Raw genomic sequence first — 25,721 nt, forward strand, 5'->3', positions numbered from 1 at the left:
GCGCCCCCCTGAAGCCCCTCAGGGCTCCCTGTCAGCGCCCTGCAGTGGGGTCGGGGGGTGTTATCGCTCCCAGGGGGTGTTATTCTGCCTTCGGGGGCGTTATTCTGGCCCAGGGGGTTGTTATTCCAGCCCAGGGGGTTGTTATTCTGGCCCAGGGGCGTTATTCCAACAGTATAAAAAAAAACAAATAAATAAATAAAAAGCTGTTTGGGAGCAGCGCCGTGGCGTGAAAAGCCCAACTGGGAGCAACCCGGTGCTCGGTGAGCCCCAGAGCACGAGCAGCAGGACGAGGCGGTTATCACACCGCAGGAGACACGGCCACGCTGACATGTCCCGGCCCGAATCTAACACGGGAGACTGCCCACAGCTCCCTCAGTGCCCTTCCAGCCTCAGCCAGGCAGCTTTTTTTTTTTCCAAAGACCCGTGTTAAAGTGTTTTCAGGAGGAAGCCTCAGGTGGCCGCCCCGCACCCCAGGCAGCCCCCCCAGCGCTGTCACGGAGCAGCAGCACGGGCACAGCGTGTGCTCCTCCGGCTGCCTCACGCTCAGGCGGATGGGCAGCTATGTATAATATTAAGAATTTTTAGTGGATACAGCTCTAGGCAGGTGTCACCAGCTTAAAAAAAAAAAAAAATCCAGGAAGAGCAGGAGGGGGGATGAACCGCATTTTCAGCAGCACGCGCGAGGCAGAGGCTTGACATTTCTGTAACAGCAGCAAGTTTGTGTGTTGATCGGTGGCATGTAATTGTCTTCCCAGGGAGACGGTGAGCGGCTGCGGCTCCCTGCCTCTCGGCCAAGCCGCATCACGCTGCTCTCGCTGCCGCGTGGTTTTGCTTTTGCAGAGCTGGCACCGGGCCGTGGGGAGGGGAGCCCCCGCCACCGCGCTCCTGCAGCTCGGGCACCCCAACTCAGCTTTTGTGCAGAGGTGGGAGGGAGATAGGTTTGCTCAGGTAGGGAAATCCCTTCCAGACCCCTGGACCCGCAGGAGATGGCACTGGGGGAATCCAAGGTCTGTGGCAGCAGTTTTACAAATAGCGTTACACAAGACTTTAGCAAGCCTGGTTTCCAGCACTGTGAGCAGAAGAGCACAGGTAAAGCAAGTTAAAAAGTGAACTGTGCTCCGGCCTGGGGACTCGCTTCTGACCTTACAGGCGTGACTTTGCTGTGCCAGCACCACCAGTGCGGGGGGGGGGGCTGAACCCGGCTCCGCTGCCTGCCCAGTCCTGTTGAGCAGCCCACGCATGGCAGGGTGAACCACCCAGATGCCTTTCCTTTACAGGCAACACAGCCACTGACCTCTGTGCCGTCCCGAGGGAGTGACACCGGCAGGAGCTGGCTGTGTCCAGCTGCTCCCTGCCCAGCACCGATAACCACCATAGAGCAGGAGAACAGCAGGATGCGACAGGCAGAGGATGCCCCCATCTGCCAGGTTAAGAGCCCGGCTTTGCTTCTGCTCAGCCCCACTTTCACCCTCCCTGCTGTAAGCTCCCTGCCCCTGGGAAGCCAGCAAGCTGTGTGCCCTCCTGGGAGCTCCTCTCCCAGCCCAGGTTTGTTGTGATTCATCTCCGCACCTCCGTGACCACAGCACACAAGCATCGTGCTGCGTGGCACTGTGCAGCAGGACCGGCTTCCAACACGTGTGTGAGAGCCTCTCGTCTCCTCCTGGGGCAGGAGGGACAGCGGGTGTTACAGCTTTGGGGCTTTACATCCTTGGTATGCTGCCCTAGGGGGGAAGAGGGGATGGAGGGTTGTCTAGCGTGGAGGAGATCTGTGACAGTCCTTCATTCGCTGCCTGGTCAGAGAATGTGAGCGCTCTGTCCCCTCCACATCGGTCCCTGATAGCTGCTTTGTCCCCTGGGCCAGGGATGGAGCTGGGGGCTAAGGTCATGCCACAGAGCGCTTGGGGTGCTGAGTCAGAACCAGTGTGGGTAAGGACCCGGGTGTGATATTGTACCGAGGGCAACATGCAGAGCAGCAGGAGGGAGCGATGCTGGTGAGTGAGGGTGTCCTTTGCTCTGCCAGACCCTATTGCAGGGGGGCACAGAGGTGACTGGGGGTGTCAGGGCAGCAGCCAGCGCCCTGTCACTGCCACTCGGAGCAGCCCTCGGGGAGGCTCCGCAAAATGTCCTCCAGGTTCTTCTTGTCAGCCCGGATCTCGGCCAAGTCGCTCTCGACCGCCTGGATCTTCTCCTGCTGCTGTGCTGCCTCCTGCTGCAGCCGGCTGAGCCGCTTGGACAGGGCTCCCGGCGCGGCCAGGCGCAGCCGCAGCCGCTCCAGCTGCAGCCTCCCTGCTCCCAGCGCTGCCTCCACCTGCGTGCCCTGCTCCAGGTCGCCTGGACAAGGGGAAGGATGCAGATGAGAGGCAAAGAGCTGGGCAGGAGAGGGCCTGGTCCTGCTCCAAGGGATACGACTCTTGGCAGCAGGCAGGTGGGAGGGAATGGGTGCAGCAGGGCATGGAGGCAGTGCAGCTTCCAGTGATCACTGGTTAAAAAAGAATTGGTCTGTGGCTCCAGGCAGGGCCTGAGCACATCTTTCCTTTATGTGTGTGTGATGCTTTCCACCCTTTAACCCCGCTTGCTCCTCCTGGAGATGCCAAGGGAGATCAGTGTCCCCACACCAGGTGCGAGCACACGCTCAGCAAGCCCCAGTTCGTTCTGCACAAGGGCTTTCCCTGACACGACCCCTGAAGCTTTGCCAAAACCCGGAGCTATCTCCAGCGTGGGGCATCCAGCTCAGCCTGGACAGTGCTGACCCCAAGCCCAGCAGGGGGCCCGAACCCGCTCCCGCAGGGTCTCACCGAGGCTGCTCAGCAGGTCGTTCAGGGTCTTGATGTCCGCCATCAGCGAGCCCCGGGCTTCCTGGAGGCTTTTGGCCATCTCACTCACCTCTGTCCCCACCTTGCAACACAGACACTCAGATCAGGGGCACTGATAACCCTCGGCCAGATCCCAGAAACAGTCCCAAGGCATTCCCCACGCTTTGTTGCTCCCGATGCTCTGTGCTGCAGACAACCTGCCTCCTGGCTTTGGCCGGAGCCAGGAGCACACAGCCAGCCCCAGGGGACCCGGCTCACCTGCTCTGCTTCCTCCAGGCCTCCCCTGAGCTCCTCAGCCACACGCTCCTGCCGGGCGAGCTCCTGCTGGGTCTTGTTGACACGTGTGGCAAGCTGCACAGCGTGCTTGTGAGCCCGCTTGCTGCCCTGCAGCACAGCCTGTGCCCTCTGTAAAGGGACAGAGATGGGGACAGTCACCTGGGGACACCCAAGGGGTCCTACTCCCCGTATCCCCATCCCTCTGCTCAGACCTTAGCGCTCTCCCCAGCGACTTGCTCGGCCTCCCCAGCTGTCCTCCTGGCTGTGGTGGAGACAGACAAGGAGTTTCCCAGCATTTTCTCTGCCTGTTTGATCTTCTTCTGGGCCTCCACCATCGTCCTGTCCCGCACAAGCGCCGTCCTCCTGCTCAGGGCAGCCTGGCCCTTCCGATGCCCCAGCACCTTCCTCGTGCCTGCGGGGACACCCCGGCCATCGCCGATCCAGCCTCTTTTCTCCTTGGGCTCCCAGCGCAGCAAGAGCCAGGCTGTGACCAGAGGCGCTCTGGCAGGAGCCTTTTACCTTCCAAGCTGGCCAGGAGGGACTCCGTGCCGGAGAGCGCAGCCTTTCCTCGTGAGACTGCCGAGGTGGCCAGGCTGCGGGCAGAGCCAGCTCGGTCCCGCAGCTGGAGACAGGATTGAGGTTGGGGAAGCAACAAAGAGCTGCACCCAGCTCTTCATGGGACCCAGCCCACTCCTGCTTGCTGGGCCAGCTCCTTGGTGATCTGGGTGCCCAAGTGATGTCTCCCAGAACACCCACTGCTGGAACAGAGGGGCTGAGGCTCACCAGCCCCCGTCCCCCGGGTGGGAGGCAGCAGAGGAATGCACCCTGCGTGCCAACAGCTCCGCCTGGCACAACGGGTCCCCATGGCTTATTTCACAGGGACATCCCCTGCGGGCGAGCAGCAATCACCTGCGTGAAGCCGCGAGTCCCCTGCAGGTCCCGGCGCAGCCCAGCTGCCAGGGTGCGGGATGCCGCGATGGCTTGCTGTGCCGACAGCTCCTGCGTGCCCACCGCCCGCTCCAGTGCCCCCAGGTCCCGCACCAGGGCTCCAGCCTGTGCCAGCAGTGCCCGCTGCGGGGCGAGAGGTCCCATCGGCTCCGTGAGGGCATCTCCCAGCCTGGGAGGGAGCATCGGGCAGGGATACAAGCAGGAGCCTTGAGCTGCTCCCTGCTGGGAGCTGGGTGCTGCTCACCTGCCCTGGAGCAGCCACCTGCAGGAGCTTCTCAGCCATGTCTGCGTTTGCCTGCTGGATGGTGGCAAGAGCCCTTCTGGCCTCCGCTGCCACCTCCACCATGCCAGTGCCCAGCTCCTCCTGCGCCTGCTGGATTTCCTCGTACCTATGGGGGCATATGGGCATGTCATGGTCATCCACGGCCCTGCAGCATTTTGAAGGCACGGGTGGCAGCTTGGGACCTGGCCCTGAGAATGGGGGAAATGGCCTGAAACACCCCCGGCATGGAGCTGGGGCTCTATGCTTTGCAAACACCCCCATTCACTGCCAGCCCTCACCCGGCCTCCAGCTCGCGCTGTGCCTCCCATGCTGCTCTCCCCTCCAGCAGGCTCTGCAGGAGCTCGTGGCTGGCTTTGGACACATTTAGCGCTCTCCTGACCATCGCCTCCACCTGCGCCACGGCATCCCCGTGCCTGCAGGGACAAGGGCATCCAGAGATTGGGATCGGCCCCTGGGGAAGAGAGGCCACCCCACGCCCCCCAGCTGGGCAGGCAGCCTCCTCTGCCTCTGCGTGCTGGCATCAGACAGGGTGAGGCTTGCACGGACCAGCTGGAAGGGCAGGAAGCTCCCGGCACTGCGGCTGTCCCTGCTGGCAGTGCCGCGGTGCACGATGCCACCGTACCTCTCAGCCAGCGCCCGCGCATCCAGCGCCAGGCGGCTCCAGTTGGTGGGCTGCGGGGGGATTTCCTGAGGAATCTCCTTCGAACACAAGGAACAGCAGTGAGACCCCGAGGCTACACCCACGGGGACCCCAGGCTTTCCCTCTCACCCCCCTGTGCCGGTGGCGTCCCACCCTAGGACAGCCACCAGCCCCTGGAGCCTCCCAAGCCCGCACCGTGGCAGCCAGGGTGTCGGCAGCGTGCAGCACCTCCCGCTGCGCCGACTGCAGCACGGCCCTGATCTCCGACAGCAGGACGCACATCTTGGGGTGTCCGTGGTCGGAGCAGCCGCTGGCCTGGCTGGCGTTGCTGAGACGGCCCCGCGCGGCGCTCAGCACCCCCGCCAGCCGCCCCACCTGCACGGAGAGCGCGGCCCGGGCACCTGCGGGCAGTGCAAGGAGCTGCTCGTTGCCTGCAGACGTGCATAAGGCATCTCCACCTGCCTTTGGGGCTGCCCTGAGCCTGAGCACCCCCTCTAATAAAAGAGGAAAAGAGCCCTTCTTGGGCACACCGAGGAACACAGCGTCCCTGTAGGGGTGACATGAGGCTTTCTGCTCCCCCCGTGCTGGTGGCAAGTGCTGCCCCATACCTTGCAGGAGGTGCCTGCCGGGCAGCCCGTCTCCCCGAGGCGCATCTCCCAGCACCAGGGACTGCCCCGGGTGGACGTCGCAGCCTGGGGTCTGCAGCCGTTCCTCCATCTCCTGCAGCTTCGCCTTCAGCCGGTCAGCCTGCGGGCGAGATGGGGGGCACGGTGACACAGCGCGGGGGCCGGGGCGCTTCACCGCCTCGGCAGGGCGTGGGCCGTACCCCGTCCTTCACCAGCCCGTAGCAGGAGGGGCACGGCTGGCAGCGGGAGCTCGGCGGGTCGGGGAAGAAGTTGGCCTGGCACTGGTCGCACTTGTACCCCACGAAGCCGGGGCGGCAGACGCAGGTGCTGTTCTCGTGGCACTGCGGTGTGACGGCACCCAGCGGGGAGCAGTTGCAGGCTGCAACGGCGGCAGGAAGGTGTCACGGTGCAGCTGCCAGCCCCGTTTTTGGGACCGAGGCGCCGTCCCCATCCCTGTTACCTCGACAGCCCTTGGCAGAGAATCCAAAGAAGCCGTGGTCGCATCTGTCGCAGCGCAGCCCCGCGACGCCCGGCTGGCAGGAGCACTGCCCCGTCAGCGCGTGGCACCCGCTGTCCCGCGACCCCGCCGGGTGGCACTCGCAGCTGGCACCAAGGAGCGGAGGGCAATGAGCAGGCAGCAGAGACAAGGAGCAGGAGCAGAACCCGTGCTGCCCCTTTTATCGTGCCCCACGCACCTCTTGCAGCCCACGGTGGGCTGCAGCCCGTAGTAGCCGGGCTGGCAGAGCCCGCAGGTCCTGCCCGTCACGTGCGGGAGGCAGCGGCACTGGCCCGTGCTGGGATCGCAGCCCTCCGGCCCCGGGGCTGAGCCGTCGGGGTTGCAATCGCAAGCTACAGGAGATAAAACACTGCTTACATCCCGACATGGGGCTGTCGGGTGACAGAGCAGGACTAGGGGCTGAGCCCCACGTGCTGTAGGGGGCCACGTCCCTCCATTAAACAGGGCTTTGAGGCCAAGCCCCTGCAGAACAGGATATCTCCGGGGAAGGAGGGTGGCAGTGGAGAGAGGGGACACAAAGCCATTCCTGAGCTTTTGGGACCAACCTGGCCCATCGATCAGCCCCTAAGCCCAGTGGGCATCCCCTCTGCCTGCCCTGCAGGGAGGGTTTTGGCTGGGGTGGGACAGGGGGAGCTGTACCAGGCCGTACGTACGCGCACACTTCCCGGCGGGGCTGGGGGCCAGCGCGTCCCCGTAGAAGCCCGTCCGACACTCCTGGCAGTGCTCGCCCGTCGTGTTGTGCAGGCAGCGCAGGCACCGGCCGGACTCGGTGTCGCAGTTCCCCACGGCGTTGAGGTCCACGTTCCCGTGACACTGGCAGGGGGCGCAGGGATGCACGGGGCCCCTCTGCCCCAGGGGGTCCCCGAAAAAGCCGTCGTCGCACAGCTCACAGCGTTTCCCTAAGGAAGATGGAAAAAATGGGGAGGGTCCGGCCACGCCGGGCTGCCCGCAGCCCCCTGGCCCACCCCAGGCTCACCTCTCTGCCCCGGGGGGCAGTGGGTGCACACCACCTCCCCGCTGCCGGGCACCTCGGTGCAGGGCGAGCGGTCGGGGCACGGGCAGGGCTTGCAGTCGTCGAAGCGCCCCGCGAAGGGGTTGCCATAAAACCCGGGGCTGCAGCGCTCGCAGGAGGGACCTTCTGTGTTGTGCAGGCACCGGCACTGCCCTGCGAGGAGGAAAACGGAGCCGTGGGTGCCGGGAGGGACGCGCAGCTCCAGGCAAGGGCCCACACTGGGATTGCGTGTTCCCAACCAAACTCTTAACGTTTTCCCCTCCCTGCCCAGTCCTTGCTCGGGGCGAGGATGATTTGCAGGGGATGAGGCGGGCGCAGAAAGCCCCGCCACCGTGCACAAGTCTGCTGGCGCCTGCAATAATCGACACCACATTTCTCAGCCACGAGCAGCCCTGTTTCCAGCCCGCGTGGCCCCTCTCATGGAAAACACGAGCAGGCGGCTGCGACCCAGCAGGGAGCGAGCGTCTCCTTGAGAGCCGAGCCGGTGAGTCACGGCCATCCGAAGTCAGCTGGGAGGAGGAGGAGGAGAAGGAGGAGGAAGGATGCTCAGGGATCCTCCCCCCCCCTCCAAGCAGCTGCTTTGCTTGACTGAAGAGGGAGAAGAGGAGCCGGAGGAGTCGGGTTGTACCAGGCGGGTGGTGGGAATGGGCATTTCTCCATTTTCCCCACATTTGGGTGGAGCCGGGCAAAGGAAAAGAAAGGAAAAGTGGGTGGCAGAAAGGAGTGGAAAAAACAGCAAAGGGAAGTGTGGAGGCTGGCTCGGGCTGGCAGCGCGAGGGCTGGGACATCAAAGGTTTGGCCCCTGTCCCCAGGCACTGCACAGCCTGTGGTGCCAGCCCCAGCTCGGCAAGAGGAGGGATGAATTTGCAGCCCCGCTGCTGTGTTTCCACTGGCAGGGCAGAGGCACTTGCTGAGGAAAACGCCTCTTCCAGCCCTTCCCATCCCAGCCATGAACTATTGTTGTTCCTTTCCGCAGCGAGCCTGCCAGCGAGGGCGCCCGGGCCAGGGGCCCTGTCCGGGTACCAAACATCTCCTTCCCAAGCTCTTCCCAGCACCGATCTCAGTTGCTGCTTCCTGCAGGGATGGACAGGCAGCAGGGCAGCATCTCATGAGCCTCTGATCTGCTTTTCCCCAGGGTTGATGGCCAGCAGGGCCATGAGGCCATGGGTGCCGTGCAGTGGGGCTGGTGCCAGATTCGTGTGGCCACCTCCAGCTCCAGGGCAATCCTCCCCTTCCCTGACCAAAGCCATCCACTTTGCTGGCAGGAGAGCAATTCAGCTTGCGAGTTCCGGGCATTGCGACCTCCAGGATGGTTTCCAGCATCCCTCAGAATAAGCAAAGACAAGGATTTGTTACCCGTGCATGTCACGCTTTGGTGAGCGGAGGGGCTGGGGGTGCGCACCTGAGTGGGGCTCGCAGTCCCCGTGCTGGTTGCAGGCGCAGGGCACGCAGGCGACGAAGGGGCCACCGAAGGGGACGTCCCGCTTGAAGCCGGAAGCGCAGGACTGGCAGAACTGACCGGTGTAGCCCGGGGGACACGCGCACTCCTCCACCCAGCCCGCCTGCACACCCGACCCGAGGCGAGCCGATGTGAGCCGGACCTCGCTCAGCACCAGCCTGCCTGCGAGAGGGGACAGCGGCGTGAGGCTGGGACAGCACTGTCCCCGGCCCTATCTCTCCATCCTGCATAGAAATGCTCCAGACAGCCATGGGAGACCCCAAAATACCCCTGCGGGTGCCTCTTGTCCCTGTTTCACTGCCGTTCTGCTATCCCCAGCCCCAGCTTGGTCCCCACGGGACACCGCGCGGAGCCACCCACCTGGCCCGGGGCCATGGCTCACGCGGAGGCGGAGGGCGCTCAGGTTGGAGAGCAGGCGCTGGAAGCTGAAGGCTGACAGCGAAGGCTCCGTGCCCTCCTCGGCCTCGTGCAGCCTGTTGGAGAGGAGCGTGGGAGGAAGGACAGCCAGAGGGACAGCTTCCCACCGCAGGACGGCTCAGCTCCCCCACTGATGGGGCACACAGTGAAATCCCCAGGGGGCCTGGGAGCGGAGCTGAACCCCCAGCACAAGGTAGCCCTGACAAGATCCCCGAGTGTCCCCAGTCACCCGAGAATCCCCAGAGCACCACGACAGGTACCTGAAGGTGACAGCCTGCTTTCCATCCCGTGGCTGGCTCTCGCTGCCGGGGATGGTGACCTCCATCCCCTCACCCTCCAGCACCAGCTGGACGCGGAGCAGGGGCACCCTGCTCTCTGTCCCGGTCCCGTTCCCCTCTGCTCCCAGCAGCAGGGTCAGGGGCTGCCCGTAACTGAGATGCTGGTTCTGCAGAAACTTCTCTGCAAGGGGAGAGAGGAGGAAAGTCTGAAGGGCGTGGATGTACCCATGTGGATGTACCGATGATGCCAGGTGGGAACAGGACAGGAACCCCTGGCATGGTTCTGTTCCCACCAGCATCGGGGGTAAAGCTTGTGGCCACCCTCCTGCAGCAGGGCCAGCTCCAAACCACCCAGGTTAGCAATGGGTTGTCTCACGAGAGCACCGGGGGGGCCAGCAGCAGAGCAGGACCCCAGGAGCCCAGCACGTACCTGGTGCAAGAAAATCCAGCGGCTCCTCTCCGTCCCACTCGGTGCTCACCTCCCCATCAGCCCAGCGCAGAGGCACGGCCACGGCACCCACCGCAGCTGCAGCCCAGCCCTCCAGCCCTGCAGGAAGAGCACAGTGATGGTGCGGGGGTAAAGGGGAGCAGTGAACCCCCCCCCCGCTCCGTGTGCCCAGCACCCCAGGGTGCTGCTTTTTGGGGCTCCATCCCTGCCCCTGAGCCTCCCCCAGGGTCTTGTAAGGAGCTAGCGCTTTGCACCACCCTGCTCCGCTCGGGCTCTGTGCTCTCACGGTGGCCCTCGCTGTCTCCTCCCCATCTGTTTGTTTTCTTAGATTCGGAGGAAATTGTTATCTTTAAACTTTTGCCCCCCTGCCTGTGCTGCAGTTCTGAAGTTACCGTGGGCTGGAGAACGCAGGAAGCGCAGCAAGGCGGGCGTAATTGCATTACGTTGGTTTCCTTCGGAAATGGGTTAAACTCTCCCCCGCTCCCGGCAGTTATTTATTTCTGGCACCCCCCAGGACAAACACTTGGACGTTTTCCCCCCGGATATCAAGCGGGCTGCCCTGGATTATCAAATCACCCCTGTTTGGGCTGCTGGCCCCTTCACACAGCACAGGAAACCTCAGGCTGATCTGGCTCAGCTGCAGATTTGGGGGCATTTGGGGGAAGGGGGCTGCGGGAGCACGAATCGCTGCCACCCGGCAGCGCCGAGCCCTGCAGCCTGGCCCCAGGCTTTGGAAAAATCTGTCCCTAAACGAGCAGCCCGAGGCTGGCGAGACTGCTGCAGGAAGGAAGCGGGGAAGACGCGGCATAAAGCCTGGCTTCTTTTCAAGGCTGTGCAAGACAGCAGGACAGCAATTGGCAGTGGGGCTTAAACGCAGACGGGATAAAGGCTCGCCAGAGCTGTTCACCCCTGCCTGCTCGCTGGCCCCACACCACTGGGGTGCGGGTGAAGCACCCCACAGCAGGTGCCCGGCCCCACGGCAGGTGCCCGTACGGTGCCGGTGCCGAGGCGTGCCCGTGCTGCACGCGTCGTGCTGCGCGGCAGATGGCAGGGTTTCCCCGAGCATCCCGCACGCACGCAGCTCCGGCAGCCACGCACAGCCCTGGCTGCCGGTGGGAAAATCGCCCCCCTGCTCCATCCCAGCCACAGGCGGGGAGAGGAGAGGGTAAGGGGAAAAAGTTCCCACCGGGTTCTGTCCTTTTAGCTTTTATCTTTCTGACTCGTTTTTAGTTTTTTTTAAAGTGCGCCTGTAGCGTGCCAAAGAAGTCGTGCCCAGCCTCGCAGCACTCCCCGAGCCACGCACAGCCCCAGGAGCACAACGGGATGGAGAGATGCCCTGGGGAGCCAGGAAGAGCCTGTCCCTGTGGAGCTGGGGCAAAAACAGAGATCTAACAGCCAAACAGCAAGACAGAAAAATTCCCCTCTGACCATCACCACCGTTAAGCCAAGCAGGGTGCCCAGCCCCAGAGGGGGGGTGCTCAGCCCCAGGGTTTCTCAACATCCCGAGTTTCCTGGCCCACGTTCCTGTGGCCGTGCCCCCTGGTTTTTGCCTGGGGCCAGGCTGTCGGTACCTCGGCTGAAGTCTGAGCGCACATGGGTCACCTCGTAGCTGGTCGCTGCCGTGCAGACGGCGGAGTGGCCGTAGCAGAAGCAGCTGGTGCAGCCGGCGGGGTTGTGGGGCTGCAGGTTAAACCATCCAGGCTGGCACCTAGATACGGGGACGAAACATATGGCAGGACCAGGGGACCACAGTGGCGCCACAGTGGTGGCAGCTCCAAGTCAGCCCAATCCCACCAGTCCAGAGGGATGCAGCCCCCAGCCTCACCAGCCTCCATAAGGAGCGACCCCACACGATTTCCACTGCAACCCCATCCACAAGGGGCTGTGTTTAAGGGCTGGGGAAGCAGCGATGCCCAACAGCAGCAAAGATTCCTGCCCTGAACTGAACCCAACCTAGAAAGGGGCCGCGGTCCCATCCCCGTCCCGGTACCACGGAGCTGACCTGTTGCAGAGGTGCCCCTCCACCCTCTCCTTGCAGGTGCAGTGTCCGGTGTTGGGGTCGCAGGTGCCCACGCTGCCGGCAGGGTCACAGGCGCAGGGTCTGGACGGGGCGAGACGAAGGCGTGAGACGATCCCCGATCCCATCCCGTGCCCCCACCTCGGCCGGGCTCCCCCTCACCTGCAGCCGCCTTCGCTCAGGCTGTGATAGCCGTCCTTGCAGCGCTCGCACTTCCAGCCTGTCACGTTGGCTTTGCAGGCGCAGGTCCCCGAGCTGTCACACTGGGGCCGCAGGGAGCCTGCGGGGACCCGGCCAGCCTGAGTGATCCCCAGATTGGGGGAGACCCAAGGGGGTGACAGGGGGACCTCACTCCCGAGGCCAGGCTCGGTGATGCATGCTATGGTGAGGAGCCTGCCCTGGGTAGGGCGGATCTACCCTCTTGGGGTGATGGGGGTGTGGGGAATCAGGTTTGTATGATCTGGAAGCTGCACAAATCCCTGCAGGGCAGTGGGCAGATGGGGAATGATGGCCACATTGACTCCTCGGGGCATAAACCCCTGCCTGAGCCTTTCCAGAGTCCCACCCCATCCCTGAGCTGAGCCTGGCAAAACCCAGCAGTACAACGGCACTGGGACAAGCACAACAGGACATCCCCAGGCTGGGTAGCACTGGCCAAACCCTTCCCTCCCACACATTCCCCGTACACAGCGGCGTCTCTGTGCCCGGCGGGGCCCCACACACCTGCGGGGTGGCAGTGGCAGGGCTGGCAGGCGGCCCGAGGCTCCCAGCGGTAGTGGTTCTGCCGGCAGCGCTCGCAGCGGGGCCCGGCCGTGTTGTCGCGGCAGTGGCGGCAGTGGCCCCCGTGCCCGCTGCGGCGGTACAGCTCCGGGTCGTAGAAGCACTCCTCCGAGCGGCCGCTGCAGTTGCAGGCTGGGGGGAGAGGCAGGAGGGGTGGTCGGCGGTGGCTGGGCCCCCCGGGGGGGCCATGGGGATGAGCCCTGGGGCTGGGTTGGGGCGGAGGGGATGCTCGGCTCAGCAGCACGAGCTATTGATGGTGCTAAAAGGTGGGTATGGGACCATGCACGGGGCAGACAGCTGCACTCGTGGGGTGAAGAAATGCTGCAGGGTCCTTGGGCAATGCTGTGAATGGGGGCCCTGTGGTACAAATCCTCCCTCCCTGGTTGGAGCAGCCTTGCAAAATAATGCAGGCACTTCCTTCCCTCGCTGCACACCGTGACCGTGCACAGCCCCCGGTGCCACTCACGGAGACACTCGTTGGCTGCCTCGGCGGTGCCGCGAGCCCAGGGCCGGTCCTGGTAGAAGGGCTGGCAGCGCTCGCAGTCGGTGCCGGCCGTGTTGTGCTGGCACACGCACGCCAGCCGTCCCGTCTCGTCCGGCGCGCATTCGCTGGCGTGGCCGTTGCATTTGCACCTGCGAGGGACCCCGGTGTGGGGACGAGGTGCTCTGAGCACCAGTAGGGGCTGCAGTGGGATGGTGGCCACGCCGCTGTGGCCGTGGGGCAGTGGCAGCTCGGGCTGTGCTAGCACCGAGGCCGCCCGCCTTGTCCCCGAGGCGCTGCCGGCCCCGGCCGGCTGGGAGGTCACACGCTGAGGGTGGCCCACGCGGAATGCTAACCAGCTCCAGCTGCTGGAGCCCAGGAGGGTCAGAAAGCAAAGAGGGCTCCCGGCCAGCTGGGAGCATCCCTGGCCCCGCTGCCTGGGGGCGGGCGGCTCTCACCTCTCACCGGGGTGGAGCGCGGTGTCTGACGGCCCCTTTCCTAACTCCCTGCCCAGGGAAGGGCGCTCACAGCACAGCACCGAGCGGGCGCTGCCGATGTCTCTGTCCCACATCAGCTGCCCAAGCCCACCGGTGGCTGCTTCAGCTCCTGGGGCTGCAGCTGTGCTGACCCCACCAGCACCCATCCGTGCCTTGGGACCTTTCCTCCCCTGTATCCAGGGACCAAGCAGAGCCACACGTGGAGCCCCTGTGACGTTAAAAGTTGTGGGGCTGGGTGAGGGGAAAGCAAATAGAACTGGTGGCAAATGGAGAGGGCTTAGAGGGGAAGGTCTCCCTGTGCAGCTCAAAGGGCTCCCCACTTCAGCGCTGCGCTGCCAGCTCCAGTTTACAGATGGAGAATCTGTATTCACATCTGAATAGTTCGCCCCGATAATGCAATTAAACAAGCCTGAGCTGGGGAGCAGCCGCCACAAGCCCCACGCGTGCTCCCAGGACAGTTTCCAACCCTGCGGCCTTGTCCTGTTCCGCCCGGCCGCCTCTCACCTGCCGCCAACGGAGAAGTCGGAGATGGCGTAGTAGTACGACTGCAGCACCTTGGGGTCCTTGAAGATGTCGTCCCCAAAAGTATTGAGGCGGTTCAGGGAGATGAGCAGGTCGGTGACGGTCACCCACTCCTGCAGGGGACATGGGGAAGGCGTCTTGGAGAAGGGTCGGGGCTACCAGCTCCCCACCCCAACCAGGGCACATCCTGCACCCATCCTGACCGGGGGGCTCAGGACAACACGGGTGCTCCCCCCCAAGCCCCGGTGACCGTGCACCCACCCCTCTCCCACCCCCCCCAGCACCTGCAGCGCGGGGCTCCCGTCAAAATTGTAGGCGCTGGGCCGGCCCTCGAGGGTGGAGAAGGCCACGTTGCCCCCGCTCAGGGGGGAGATGTCGCTGAATTCGTCGGTGCAGAAGGCCACCTGCTCGTCCTCGCCCGGCCTCAGGTAGTGCCTGGGCTGCTTGCCGTAGGTCTTGTGGCAGGACGCGCTGTAGTACTGGAAGGGCACCCAGGGCCCGTCGGCGCGGCTGCGCTTGTAGATGGCGAAGCTCTCGGGGCGACTGGTGTGGAACTTGAGCCGCACGTAGGTGATCTCGTAGGCCTTGCCTGGGGACAGACCCCCCGCACCGTCACCATCTCCTGCCCCATTGGCACAAAGGTCTCCAGGAACAGGGGCAAAATCATCCCAGCACCCCATCCCACGTGGCCGCTGGCATCACCCTGCTCTGCCACCCAGGCCAGGCGCTGTGCCCCTCTCCTCACTGCAGTGATAGGGGAGCACCCAGGGGGGCTGCACAGCCCCATGGTGCCGGTCCCAGCAAGCACATCCCCAGCTCACATCCCCTAAAATCGCTGCTTCCACCTGAAACCCACCCATTTCCTCCCGATCTGCATCTCCGGAGGCACAAAGAGCTGCACCATGCAGCAGAAAGTGACTGCTCAGCTGGCAGCGACGGCTCTGTGCCACGCAGAATTTGCTTTCCTCCTGCCCAGCTGCCCTTAACCAGCTTCTGCTCCATGCAGCCCTGATCCTGCCCACCCCAAATCGCCTCTTGCCCCCCCTGCAGCCTCCCGGTCATTGCATGGAGGCACCAGGCGGTTTGCACGGGCCAGGAGATGGTGCAAAGCCAGGTCTGCCCAGCAGCTGGATGGGAAGAATCAGGCCCCTGGCACTCGTCAGCATCTCCAGAGCTGAGCTGGGGACAGGATGGAGAGGCGGAGAGGGTCAAGGCCGGTCCCTCTCCAGAGAGCTGCACGCTGGGGTCTGGCACTGCTGCTGGCTTTGCTGGGCTGAAGACAAACAGAGGATGCCAGTCCCCAGAGTGGCCAGCACAGCTCTGAAATCACTTGAAAGAATTACCAAAAAGGAGGGGAAAATATACCAAAGCGAACTTCAGAACCGTTTAATTGCCAGAGATGAAGGAGCGGCTCAAAGACTGGATTGCTCCATAACAGCGCCGCTCCTGACAGCGCAAAACAATTAGCTGCGAGGTTTTGGCTTTATTTGAAAAGATAATGAGTTGGGAATGTTAGAGGGGTTATTCCGGGACTAGGAAAACAAGCCTTTAATTGGGCCCATATGAATACTGTCGCATATGTACCGCGATTTTGCTGTGGGGGAGCCAAGCCAGCCCGGCTACCGGCGCTGGGGAAAGCAGCTGCCTCCCATCAGGGATGCGGGGGGACGTGGGATTAAAGGGAGGTGATCACGGCTGGGAAGGGGCTGTAGCAGCACGGCCGGGCTGCCCCATTGTCTCTGTGCTCCCCTGCACCTCTCCCCAAACCCACCAGGCCCTGGCCTCGCTGATGCTCGTGGGGTGCCCCCTGCCCCAGACCCCGCGGGGAGCCCCAGCGGGCGCCGGTTCCCAGACAGCGCGGCCCCGGGGGACGCCTACCAAAACAGAGGGGTCGGGGCAGTCGCTTCACCGAGCACTTTCCTCTGGGAGAGGGCCGGAGCTGGGAGCTGTGTCAATAAACAGCCCCTGCCCCAGGCGGCCCCGCTGCAGGGAGGGGGACGGGAGGGCCAGGGGGGCCAGCTCGGGGTCTGGAGCTCGGGCGGAGAAAGCTCACTGCAGTTGTCCTGACTAAACGCGTGCTTTCTCCAGACAGTCCCTTAAACCAGCCAAATTGCGTTCGCTTCCTCCCAAGAAATCCCGAACACAGCCCGTGACCGCAGGCTGGATGTCACTTTCCTGCTCGGGAAGGTTTGGCACGGCCCAGAGCCAGGCACGCCGTGGGATGGGGACGCCGCGAGATGGGGACATGGGTGGGCACGCAGGTGGCTGAGAGGGGACAGGGGCACCAGGACACCCGTGTTCCTCTTATGGTTGTGTTACCTCCAAGCAAAGTGGTCGCTCGCCTCCCCGGGGGGTGAAACTGCAGCTGGGAAAACGCTGGGGTCTGGGGGTGGGAGAGCTTGGAGAGGAGCACGGGGGACAGCCACGTCCCCGCATGTGCCCAGACACCTCCAGCCCCCAGCCCCAGCCCCAGGAGCCCATCGTAGGTTCAGACCCCGTAGGAAAATCAGCGTCAGGACCACAGACACGAAGATGCTCCCTACCCCAGGCACACCTACATCCGACGTTCGCACTTGGGGAGCTGCCGAGGAGCCACTCGAGGCGCTCCGGTGCCTTTTGCCTTCGCAAGCCTGCGGATATTTTGGGTTCCTCCCTGCTGCCTGGCAGGGGAAACGCAACAGCCACAGGCGCTTGAGGTTATTGATCTGCTCCGAGGCCTGTGCACCGTAACGGCACAGCTGAAGCCTTGCAGAGAAGCGAGATTTAAGGGAGGATAATCTAATTAATGCCAATCAACAGCCTACAGGTAAACACACGTCTTGTCCAATTCATTCGAAACCCTGTTTAATAAGCTCCCCAGGTAACCGTGCTGGGGGCCCTACAAGGTGTCTGGCCACATCGGAGTGGGACAAACGCGCTGCTGGGGACATGCCACGTGGGTCACAGTTGGCACGGGTGCGAGGACGTGTCCAGGGCTGTGTCCCAGGGGCTTTGGGGCTGGGCTCAGCACGGCTGGTTGGGTTTTTCCTCCATAACCCAAGTGAAAGCATTAAAACAGCGATAAAATCATCTGCAGATGGGACAAGAACAGGGCCCAGCAGCACTGGGAAAGGTCAGACAGCAATGTGCTGGGCACAGAAATGGCACTTTTTAGCACAGCAAGATATACGAGGCATACAGGGAGAAGGAGCACCAGGTCCGTTTGCAGAGGGTGCGCTGGATCAGGGAGGGATGCAGGGACCGGGGCTGAAGACAAGCTCGGTGCAGCATTAGGGCCTCATATGGGGCCACACAAAGCTCCATGGGGAACACAAGCACAGGGTGCGCCAGGGCACCGCCAGCCCCCAGAGGGGCTGGGAAGAGTCAGAGGGAAGGCAGAGGCTGGAAAGCGAGCCCTGTGCTCGGAGTCTGGGGCACACAACGCGCCGGGAGCCCACATACTTTGGGGTGCTGAGCCAGGACCAGCGGCTGCAAGATCACCTGGCCGTCCTGGGGATGGCTACCGGGGCCTTGCTCAGCAGTGCTGGCTGCATTCGGATCACCTATACCTGATTTTAGGGTGACCTGAGCCTGTGCTAGGTGGGAGAGGAGCCGGCATGTCCCCTCCTACAGGGTGTGCAGGAGCAGGACCGGCTCCTCCAGCTTCACTTCTCACACACGGTGGGGAGCCCGGCCCAGCCTGGGACACGGACCAGATGTCTGCCCGCTCACAGGGGGCTGGGAACGTGGTGACCTCCACCCAGCTGGGCAGCTCCGCGTCCCCGCAGGGCACAGACCGACCCGCCGCCGCCACCCGGCCCCACGCAGCGCTCGGCCGGCCCCGTTCCTTGCTTGTGCCGCTCCTGCTGCAGCCCCTCGCTACCCCCCTTCAGCATGCAGATGGCAGGAGACAGCAGAGAATGAAGATTTTACAGCGCTGGCCGGTAGCCAAGATAGTTTAGATGGCAGCGAAATGTAGGGAGGAAAAAAAAAAAAAAAAAAGGAAAAAACTTTTTAAAATGCCAGGCATGATCCCATAGGCTTTACGCACCCTCTGAACGTGCGGCTTGCCCACTGTTTAAAACAGAGGGTCAGATCTCAGCTGGGAAAACCTGCCGGGGCTGCGTGGTGTTTGCAGAGCTGTGACCTCCCCAAAATATATGGGGCATCCTCAGCACTGTGCAGGGATGGTGGGGAACGGGCTTCGCACCCCCAGCGCTTACCCAAAGCATACGAGGCTCCGAGGTGGGTGGCGGGGGCACGGGGACCTGCCTGCCCCCTGCTCCACAAACATGCATGATCTTTATGAAGAGGAACAGGGGAGTGTATGGCCAGGCATGGCTGGGTGGGGAGCAGCACACAGGCACGGCCACCAGCTTCTGCCCCTTGTAAGGGACCGGGGCTGGGCTGCGGGATGGGGCAGACCCTCCCCACGTCCTCCCAACGATCCATCAGCAGCACTTAAAGAGCATCTCCCTCCTCGCACCCCGAAAATATTGGGGGGTGCGGCCCATCCCACCTCCCACCCCAAACCAGCACCGGGCTGCCGGAGCACCACCAGCTCCCACCCAGCTCCCACCCCGCAGCACCCGGGGGCTCAGCACCCCCCGCCCCGCGCGCTCCGCTTCCCTCGCCTACCCAGGCGGAGCGTGATGTTGACGGAGTTGGGGTGCTGGATGCCGAAGGCCATGGACTGGCTCTGCCACCAGGTGCTCTCCTCCTGGCTGTGGAAGTCGGTGAGGAGGGAGGCGTTGTGGTGCAGCCGGGGGTCGGCGGCGTCGCAGCGCTGGCAGAGCTGGCTGGCGTCGCGGGCGCCCATCTGCAGGCAGTAGTCCTCGGGGGGCGAGCCGCACGTGTTGGTGGCTCGGGCGGCGCGGCCGAAGGCGGCGTTCTCAAAAACGGGCATGCAGCGACGGGGCTTGCCCCGGGGGTCTTGGCAGGCTGGTGAGCCCCCCGCCCCAAACCCCAGCCCCAGCAGGGCCAGCAGGCAGAGCCCCCCGGGTTGTGCCATGCCGCGGCTCGCCTCGCAGGACGCTGAGCCTCCTCCGGCTGGCACGGTGGGAGCAGGAGGGATGGGACAAAATGGGATGGGAAGGGATGGGACATGCCCCCCCCCGCCCGGCACCTCCTCTCGCTCCGAGGTCCATCTTGTGGAAGCTGCTGGGAATGTCAAAAGCTTTGCGTGCGACGCTGGGCTGCAGGGTTGGAGCTTCCCCCCCCCCGCCCAGGCCACCCTGGTCCCCAGGCCGTGGGGCTGGGCAGGTCAGGACCCCCCCTGGCTGGGGCATCCCGGCCCCATCATTTTGGGGATGGGGGAGTTTGGGTCTTTGGCTGCTGAGATGGAGCCGAGCGTCAACATTTCTCAGCACCAGGGGTGAGCCCGTGGGGATTCCCTCCCCACACGGGGGTTTTCCTTAGGTCGGTGGGCATCACCAGTTTTCTCACAGCCTGAAAGCCAAGAGGGGTGTGGGAAAGGCTTTGAAAAAGACCCAGCACCACCCCTGTGCTCCCCACCCACACCAACCTGCTGGGCCCTGTGACCCACCCAGTGCCCCCACGCCAGCACCCAGAGGTGGGGGCCCACCCTGCCTGCTGCCATGGGGCCAGCCCTGTCCCCTGAACCGGGGCGAGCGCATGTCCCCATGGGGTGGCCGAACCAGACCCCAGATGGCCACCAAACCCCTTCAGCAGGGGGTGCTCATTGCACACACACTCTGTGCCAAGGGGATCCCACTCAGGACCGCGGCACCCTCCACCAGCCCCGTTCCATACTAGCTGCATTCACAGCAACGGGGTGCACAGGGGAACCCCGCCGCTGCCCCCGCTCTGCCCACAGAAACATGGGCAACTTAGCCCTCATCTATAATTTAAGCTCCCTCCCTCTCCCTTCCACTCTTATTTATTTTATTCTCCTTCTCTGTGCGCGCTGCAGGGAGAAAGCACCGGAGGGGAGCTGTGAATCAGAGGTCTCGGGCAGCAGCACCGCTTCCAAGCCCCATTAACATATATTGACCTGAGCCCTGACAGCTCCGCGGGGGGGGGGGGCGAATTTCCCAGCGCCGAGCCTTGCCTCGCTGCCTGGGAGCCGGTGGCAAAGCCACTGTCGGGCTCTGGGGAAGAAAATAAAGAGGGTTTTCCGCTCGGTTTTCACCCTGAGCATCTCAGCCGCCAGCCTGCACGGGTGAGGCTCACCAGGTGTGCTGCGGCTGCCGGCTGGATGCTGGAGAGGTGCTCTCACATCGTGGGCTTGGCACCCTGCAGCCATGGAGCCCTCACCCAGCGCTGGCACAAGCCCTCACCTCTCCCAAGGTGATGCTCCGTGCTCACCCTGCTCAGGTTGGGTGCCCTGGTCAGAATCCGGCCCCGGTTCGTGGCCTGGCACTGCCTGGGGGCCAGCTGCTGCTGGTGACCTGGCTTGGAGGCCGGCTGAAATCACCTCATCTCCACGCAGAGGAAGCTAATGCCCTCCTGCCAGGCTTCCTTCAGTGGTGGGGAGGTGGGAGGCCCTGTTTTTACATTTATCTCCCCCCAGTCCTGGTGACCAGCAGCTGCCCCAGCATGGCTAGCAAAATCATCCAAGGGTTTTGGTCCAAACCCCATCCCCATGAGTGTCCACCAAGGACAAGGTTAAAAAAAAAAAAAAAATCCAACTTCAGGCCACAGGAACAGCCCCAAATAACCTCCCCCCCCCCCCCCCCGCATCTCTGAGAGCAAGATGCTGGAGCCAACTTTCCTGCACTATGAAGCCTTCCAGGTTAGGACAGTGACTTTCTACAACAAAACCCGAGCCCGCTGATGTCCCCTTCCCACGGGCAAGCTTCACCCCAGCCGGGACGAAGAGCTAAAGCAGGCTGTGGGAAACCCCTTGTCCTTCAGGATGTGGAAGAGCTCAGACAGGGATGCCCAAAAGAGCAACCAGAGCTGGGAACTTCCCCATTTCCCCCAGTAGAGCAGGGCCTGATCTCAGCTGAAGTCCTCTGCACCCAGAGGGGTTTTCGCTTTGGTCCAAGCGAGGCAGAGACGTGGTGACCAAGGCTCCTGTGTCCACGCACCACCCGAGCTGTCCTCGCGGCCCAGGAGCCGTCTGCCCTGGCACGGACCTGGCACCTCGTAAGGGTTAAGAGCCATGGAGGCGGTGGGGAGAAAATGTTCTTCTGATTTGCTTAATGAACGTTAATTAAGAAGACAGAAGATAGCAGATTCCTTCAGGGTAGAGATGAAAGGCCCGTTAATTAAATCTGGAGAGAGTGCGCGGGGCCGACTGATCCTCCTCCTGATCAGACCTGACAAGGCAGGCACCGGGGCGGGAGCGAGGTGTGCGAGAGCCCACAGCTCCGTCCCTCCCACGGCCCCGCACAAAGCCAGGAGAGCGGTGGTGTGAGCGCGGCAGGGCTTCGAGGGGCACCTGGGCATGGACACAAGCTTCACCCCCACCTGGTGCCACCGCCTGGAGGGCAGAGGTGGCTCCGTCCCCTCCAGAGGGACCATGGCACCAGGAGGCACCGTGGCACGAGGGATGTATCAAGGCTCTGCAGCAGGGCTGGGCACCACGAGGTGTGCACCACGAGCACATGCCTGGCTTCCAGCAGATCCTTCCCCAGAAAGGATGAGCTGCCCTCACTGTAGCTGGGCACGAGGCTCCCTTGGTGAGCTCCATCCCGAGGAAGAGGGCAGAGGGTTTGGTCACCAGGCTCAGTGCTCTGCCCCATGCCCCACCTGCCCAAGGCTGCAGGATTTGGGTACGGGGCAAACAGGTGCTGTGAGCAGCTTGGGAAGCTCTTGGCCTGGCAGCTCCTCTCCTCCCCACCCAGCCCTGGGGTTTCCACCCTCCTGGAGCAGCTCCTGCCACCAGCAAGTTACCCAAATTGCCTTTTCTGCCCATAGCAGAGACCTAGGGCGAGCAGCCCAGCTGTGTCCCACACCCGCAACACCTCAGCACCTTTCAGCCCACATCTACTTCTAAAAGCAGAGCGGCTCAGCACCCCAAATGGCACCCCCAGAGCAGCAACAGCCCGACCTCCCCGTGCTGCATCCTCCAGGGTGGCATCGTGACCGTGCTCCATCCTCCTGCTCCAAGCACGTCCTTCCCCCATGACAGGCACAGGGTTAGAGGCAGGTTTGGCCAGCACAGCCGCAGAGCTCGGCTTCTCCCTGGGCACACTGAGGTGGGCACGGAGCAAGCACCTCCAGCACCAGGGGCTTTGCAGCAGGGTGACGTGGTGGTCCTGAGCTGGCACCCCGTCCTCGGCTCCACGGGGAATGGGACAAAGGCCCCACCGAGCAGGAGGTGGAACGTGCAGAGTAAATAACATCTGGAGCATCTCTTCATTGTGCCGGCTTATTTTGTAAACCTGAACTTTGTGAAATGTCATGAAACGGAGAAATGGGAAGCCTGGGATGAGTAAATCTCCGTTAGAGATTCCCCAGGACGGCGGCAGTCACATTCCCGCTCGGCGATGGCACATTACAGCCCAGCCTCATCTCGGCAAGCAGGGTCGTGTGCAGTGCTGATTGCGGAGCGTATTTAATTAACGCTGCCATAAATACAGCGCAGGCGATGCCAGCCAGACCACGCTGTGGCAGGATGCTGCGGCGCTGCAGGAAGTTTTGCCAAGGCAGAAGAGGAGGGAGAATGGAGGCAAAACCGGGCTGATTTTTTGCCAAGTCCCTGCCTTGCAGCAGCATTTGTGCATCTCGGGGGGCGAGAGGAGGATGGGATGGGGGCATCACCCTACAGGGGTGTCCCCTGAGCAAGAGGGCTCCGCTCTCATCATCCGGGGGAACCAACAGCTGGGAAGGGGGCTCTGGGGGTGCCATGGTCAAAGCACTCCAGCAGCACGGCCAGGACAGCCATCGCAGGGCTCTCAGCTTGCTCCGGTTCAAGACCTGGCACACAAAGACTGGAAGCTCCCTTTCTGGAGCTGACCATGCCCAGATTTTCTCCACACCTGCCAGACAGCAAAGAGAAACATCCCAGCTTCTCTCAGCCCAACCAGCTCTCCATCTCACACATGAGCTGAGGGACCCACCCAGGGACTGACACCGAGCCGTGGCATCCCCAGCACACACATCACTCGCCTCCTGATGGCCTGGGAGGTCAGGACCACGAGCCGGGGCAGCGCAGGACCAGCCAGTTTCGGGCACGGCCAAAAATGCCCTTTCCCTGCTCGAGTTCATCCGTAGCTTAACGACCCCCGCAGAAAAGCTTGGGAGTCCCTAATCGCTCATCACATTACGGCTGCTCGCAAGTGAGGCCAACCAGCACAAACCTCCCCGCAGCCTTTCTAATTAACGAGCAGGAGCTGAGGCTCTCCCAGCCCAAAAGCAGCATCTCGGCTAAAAGTGGCGGCCTCCCTTGATAAACCCCCTTAATGGGATGTTGGCATCACCTGAGGCCACCTTGTCTGCTAAGGAGGCTCATCTGTCCGTCCTGCCCTACCTCCCTGCTCTAGTCCATCTGTCCATCCGTCCGTCCATCCGTCCCCACTGCGGCAGGAGCCGCGGACGTGCCTGGCACGGCTGCCCCCTACCCCCGTGCCGTGGTCCCGAGCCGCGGGCGCATCCCCGTTGTACCCCAATACCACGGGGTGCCCTGCGTGCCCCCGCTGCCAGGAGGGGGGTGACAGCTGAGCGGCACAGATGCCACCAGATGGTCACCCCAGACAGATTCCCAGCTAAACCCATAACCCAGGGAAGGCTCTGGAGCCCCCTCGTTCGCTAAGTGACCCCCCCGGCCCCGTGTCACCGCGATGAGCAGCGAGTGCTCGGCGACAGCCCCCAGTCCTCACCATCCGCGCAGGCTGCTCCAGGATGCTCCGTGACAAATCAGGAGCTGCTGTCGTACCTTAGACTTTAAAGCAGGAGAAATAACCCCCATAACGTGATCTACCGTGTCCTTATCCCCACACGTGGCGCCCTGCGCTGGGGCCGGGGCTCTGATTTCGCGTTCCCCTGGGAAGCGGTGCCCGATCCTATTTCCACAGGGATTTCAGCCGTCAGCAGCTGAGCTGCCACAGCCCCGCTGCAGAGCGGGGACGAACCTGGGACACAGGCTGGGGCCACCCCGATGTCACTGGGAGCCCCGTGTGGCTTTGTGCCCCCCACCGGCGGCTGAACTGGGAGGCACTGGTGGGGACTGGGAGCCCGGGGAAGGCAGCGCATCGCTCCGGGCTGAACATCCCTGGAGGTTTCCACTTGGAGCGGGACTAAAATCCCTCCTTTCGTACTCAAAACGCCTGCTGCTCCCGGTCCCCCCTCCAGCCCCAGAGGCTGGATGCTCGCTGGTAATCCCGCACCATTTATTTTCATTGGCTGACACAAAAAAGTGCCGTCAGAAAGCCAGTGTTCGCTAAGCTAGCTGGCGTATAAAACGTTGCTTTAATTGTATTTTATTTGGCAATAAGAAAACAGAAGCAGCAGCAAACCCTCCAGATATTCCCCCTTCCCCCCCATTTAAAATTTCAATTTGGTAATTTTATGACTGTATTTTAGATAAAGCACAACAAAGCACATTAAAGGAAGAGAAGTGATTTATCCTTTTCAGCGCTCCGTGATCTGTGGACGTATTTCCCAGCCTGTAAATATTAAGGCATTAAGAAAAAATCCTTTTTTTTCTTTTTCTCCCCACATCAAATGTTAATTTCCAACCAACAAAATGCTATTTTCCCAGCCCTTCTTTCCAGCCTTCTGAACCCGAAATAAAAGGATTGGGAAGCGCTGACGATCCCGACTGAAACGGGGACTGCAGGAGAGTCACAGCCAGCCTGGCTCTGGGCATCCCCCTGTGCCCTGCTGCGATTTTACACTTTCAAGGACGTTTTTATTTGCAGAGAGGTTAGGAGCAGAGCCACTTCACCGCCGCTAATCCACTTCCCCGCGAGGGGCTGGAATTCGCCTGGTGTTGAAGTCGGGGGACTGCCTTCCCCTCCCAGGGCTGGGCAGGAGCTGCGAGGTCTGGCCACGATTTGGGGTTCCCTGTTTTATTTCTCAGCGTCTCCAAAGTGCTGCCTGCTGGGAGGACGAAACCTTCCGAAACGCGTTTAGAAACCAAACCTCTGCCATCAAAACGTAAACCCGAGGATTTGAGCCTCGTACAAGCAGCCCGGCTGTGCGGCACGAGCACCTTTCGACTTGTGCACGGGGTGAGATCCCCGCTGGCCCCCAGCGATGCCTCCAGAGCCAGCGGGTGCTGCGTGCGCCGAGGGGGGGCCGGGGAAGCAGGGCCCGGTGGAGGGAGGCAGAGCAGGGGAGTTGCTAGGAGATTTCGGGCTTTAGGATGCTGGCTGTGATGCTCAGCCAATGGAGGAGTCCTCTGACGAGTAATCTGCTAATTGGGGTTTCGTTGAGTGGGAATGGGGTTAGGGATGGACGCGGGCACGGCGCGGCTGTCCCTTCTCCTGCCAGCCCTGGCCGACGCTTCCCTGCCCTGCTCCCGAAGTTTCAATTAAAACCCCGGAATTAATCTCTCGCAATAAACTCGGTTGCTATTGCAGCTTGCGTCTGGGACTCGTAATCACTTTTCCTGCACACATAACAATTAAGCAGAGAGACCTCGGTGGCTGGGCAGGGAGCCCCGGCCAGGCTGCGCGGGCACCCTGGGGTTGTTTCTCGCCAGCCCAAGCCCCTTCCCCGGGGAGCTGGGGGAGGCAGCGCCGCCTCCCCGTCACCTGCAGATGCTCCTCCAGATGGCCCGGGCTGCTGCTCTTCATGCGGGAAAAGGTTTTAAATT

General features: G+C 62.8%; 1 protein-coding gene across 3 annotated transcripts; it reads right to left on the reverse strand.

The window, feature by feature from the left end:
• Positions 1-189: 189 nt before the first annotated feature.
• On the reverse strand, positions 190-19,069 carry LAMC3 (laminin subunit gamma 3). Of its 3 annotated transcripts, none has more exons than XM_066980950.1 (28): positions 18,632-19,068; positions 14,299-14,603; positions 13,997-14,127; positions 12,981-13,147; positions 12,458-12,646; positions 11,897-12,014; positions 11,720-11,818; positions 11,289-11,425; positions 9,700-9,816; positions 9,252-9,450; positions 8,935-9,047; positions 8,518-8,736; positions 7,080-7,268; positions 6,757-7,002; positions 6,282-6,435; positions 6,047-6,189; positions 5,787-5,965; positions 5,569-5,707; positions 5,156-5,454; positions 4,943-5,019; positions 4,599-4,733; positions 4,282-4,426; positions 3,999-4,160; positions 3,609-3,711; positions 3,302-3,501; positions 3,072-3,218; positions 2,796-2,895; positions 190-2,331 (listed from the first exon to the last, which is right to left on the reverse strand). In XM_066980950.1, the coding sequence occupies exons 1-28, from the start codon at positions 19,002-19,004 to the stop codon at positions 2,081-2,083; spliced, it is 4,836 nt and encodes a 1,611-aa protein (XP_066837051.1). In that variant the 5' UTR covers positions 19,005-19,068; the 3' UTR covers positions 190-2,080. The 3 variants fall into 3 exon arrangements, with proteins under 3 accessions (XP_066837051.1, XP_066837050.1, XP_066837052.1); XM_066980949.1 differs by having other exon boundaries at positions 5,156-5,361; positions 18,632-19,065; XM_066980951.1 differs by lacking the exon at positions 3,999-4,160 and having other exon boundaries at positions 18,632-19,069.
• Positions 19,070-25,721: the final 6,652 nt, after the last annotated feature.

Source organism: Anser cygnoides, chromosome 20, assembly GCF_040182565.1.
Source record: "Anser cygnoides isolate HZ-2024a breed goose chromosome 20, Taihu_goose_T2T_genome, whole genome shotgun sequence".
Classification (NCBI taxonomy): Eukaryota; Metazoa; Chordata; class Aves; order Anseriformes; family Anatidae; genus Anser; species Anser cygnoides.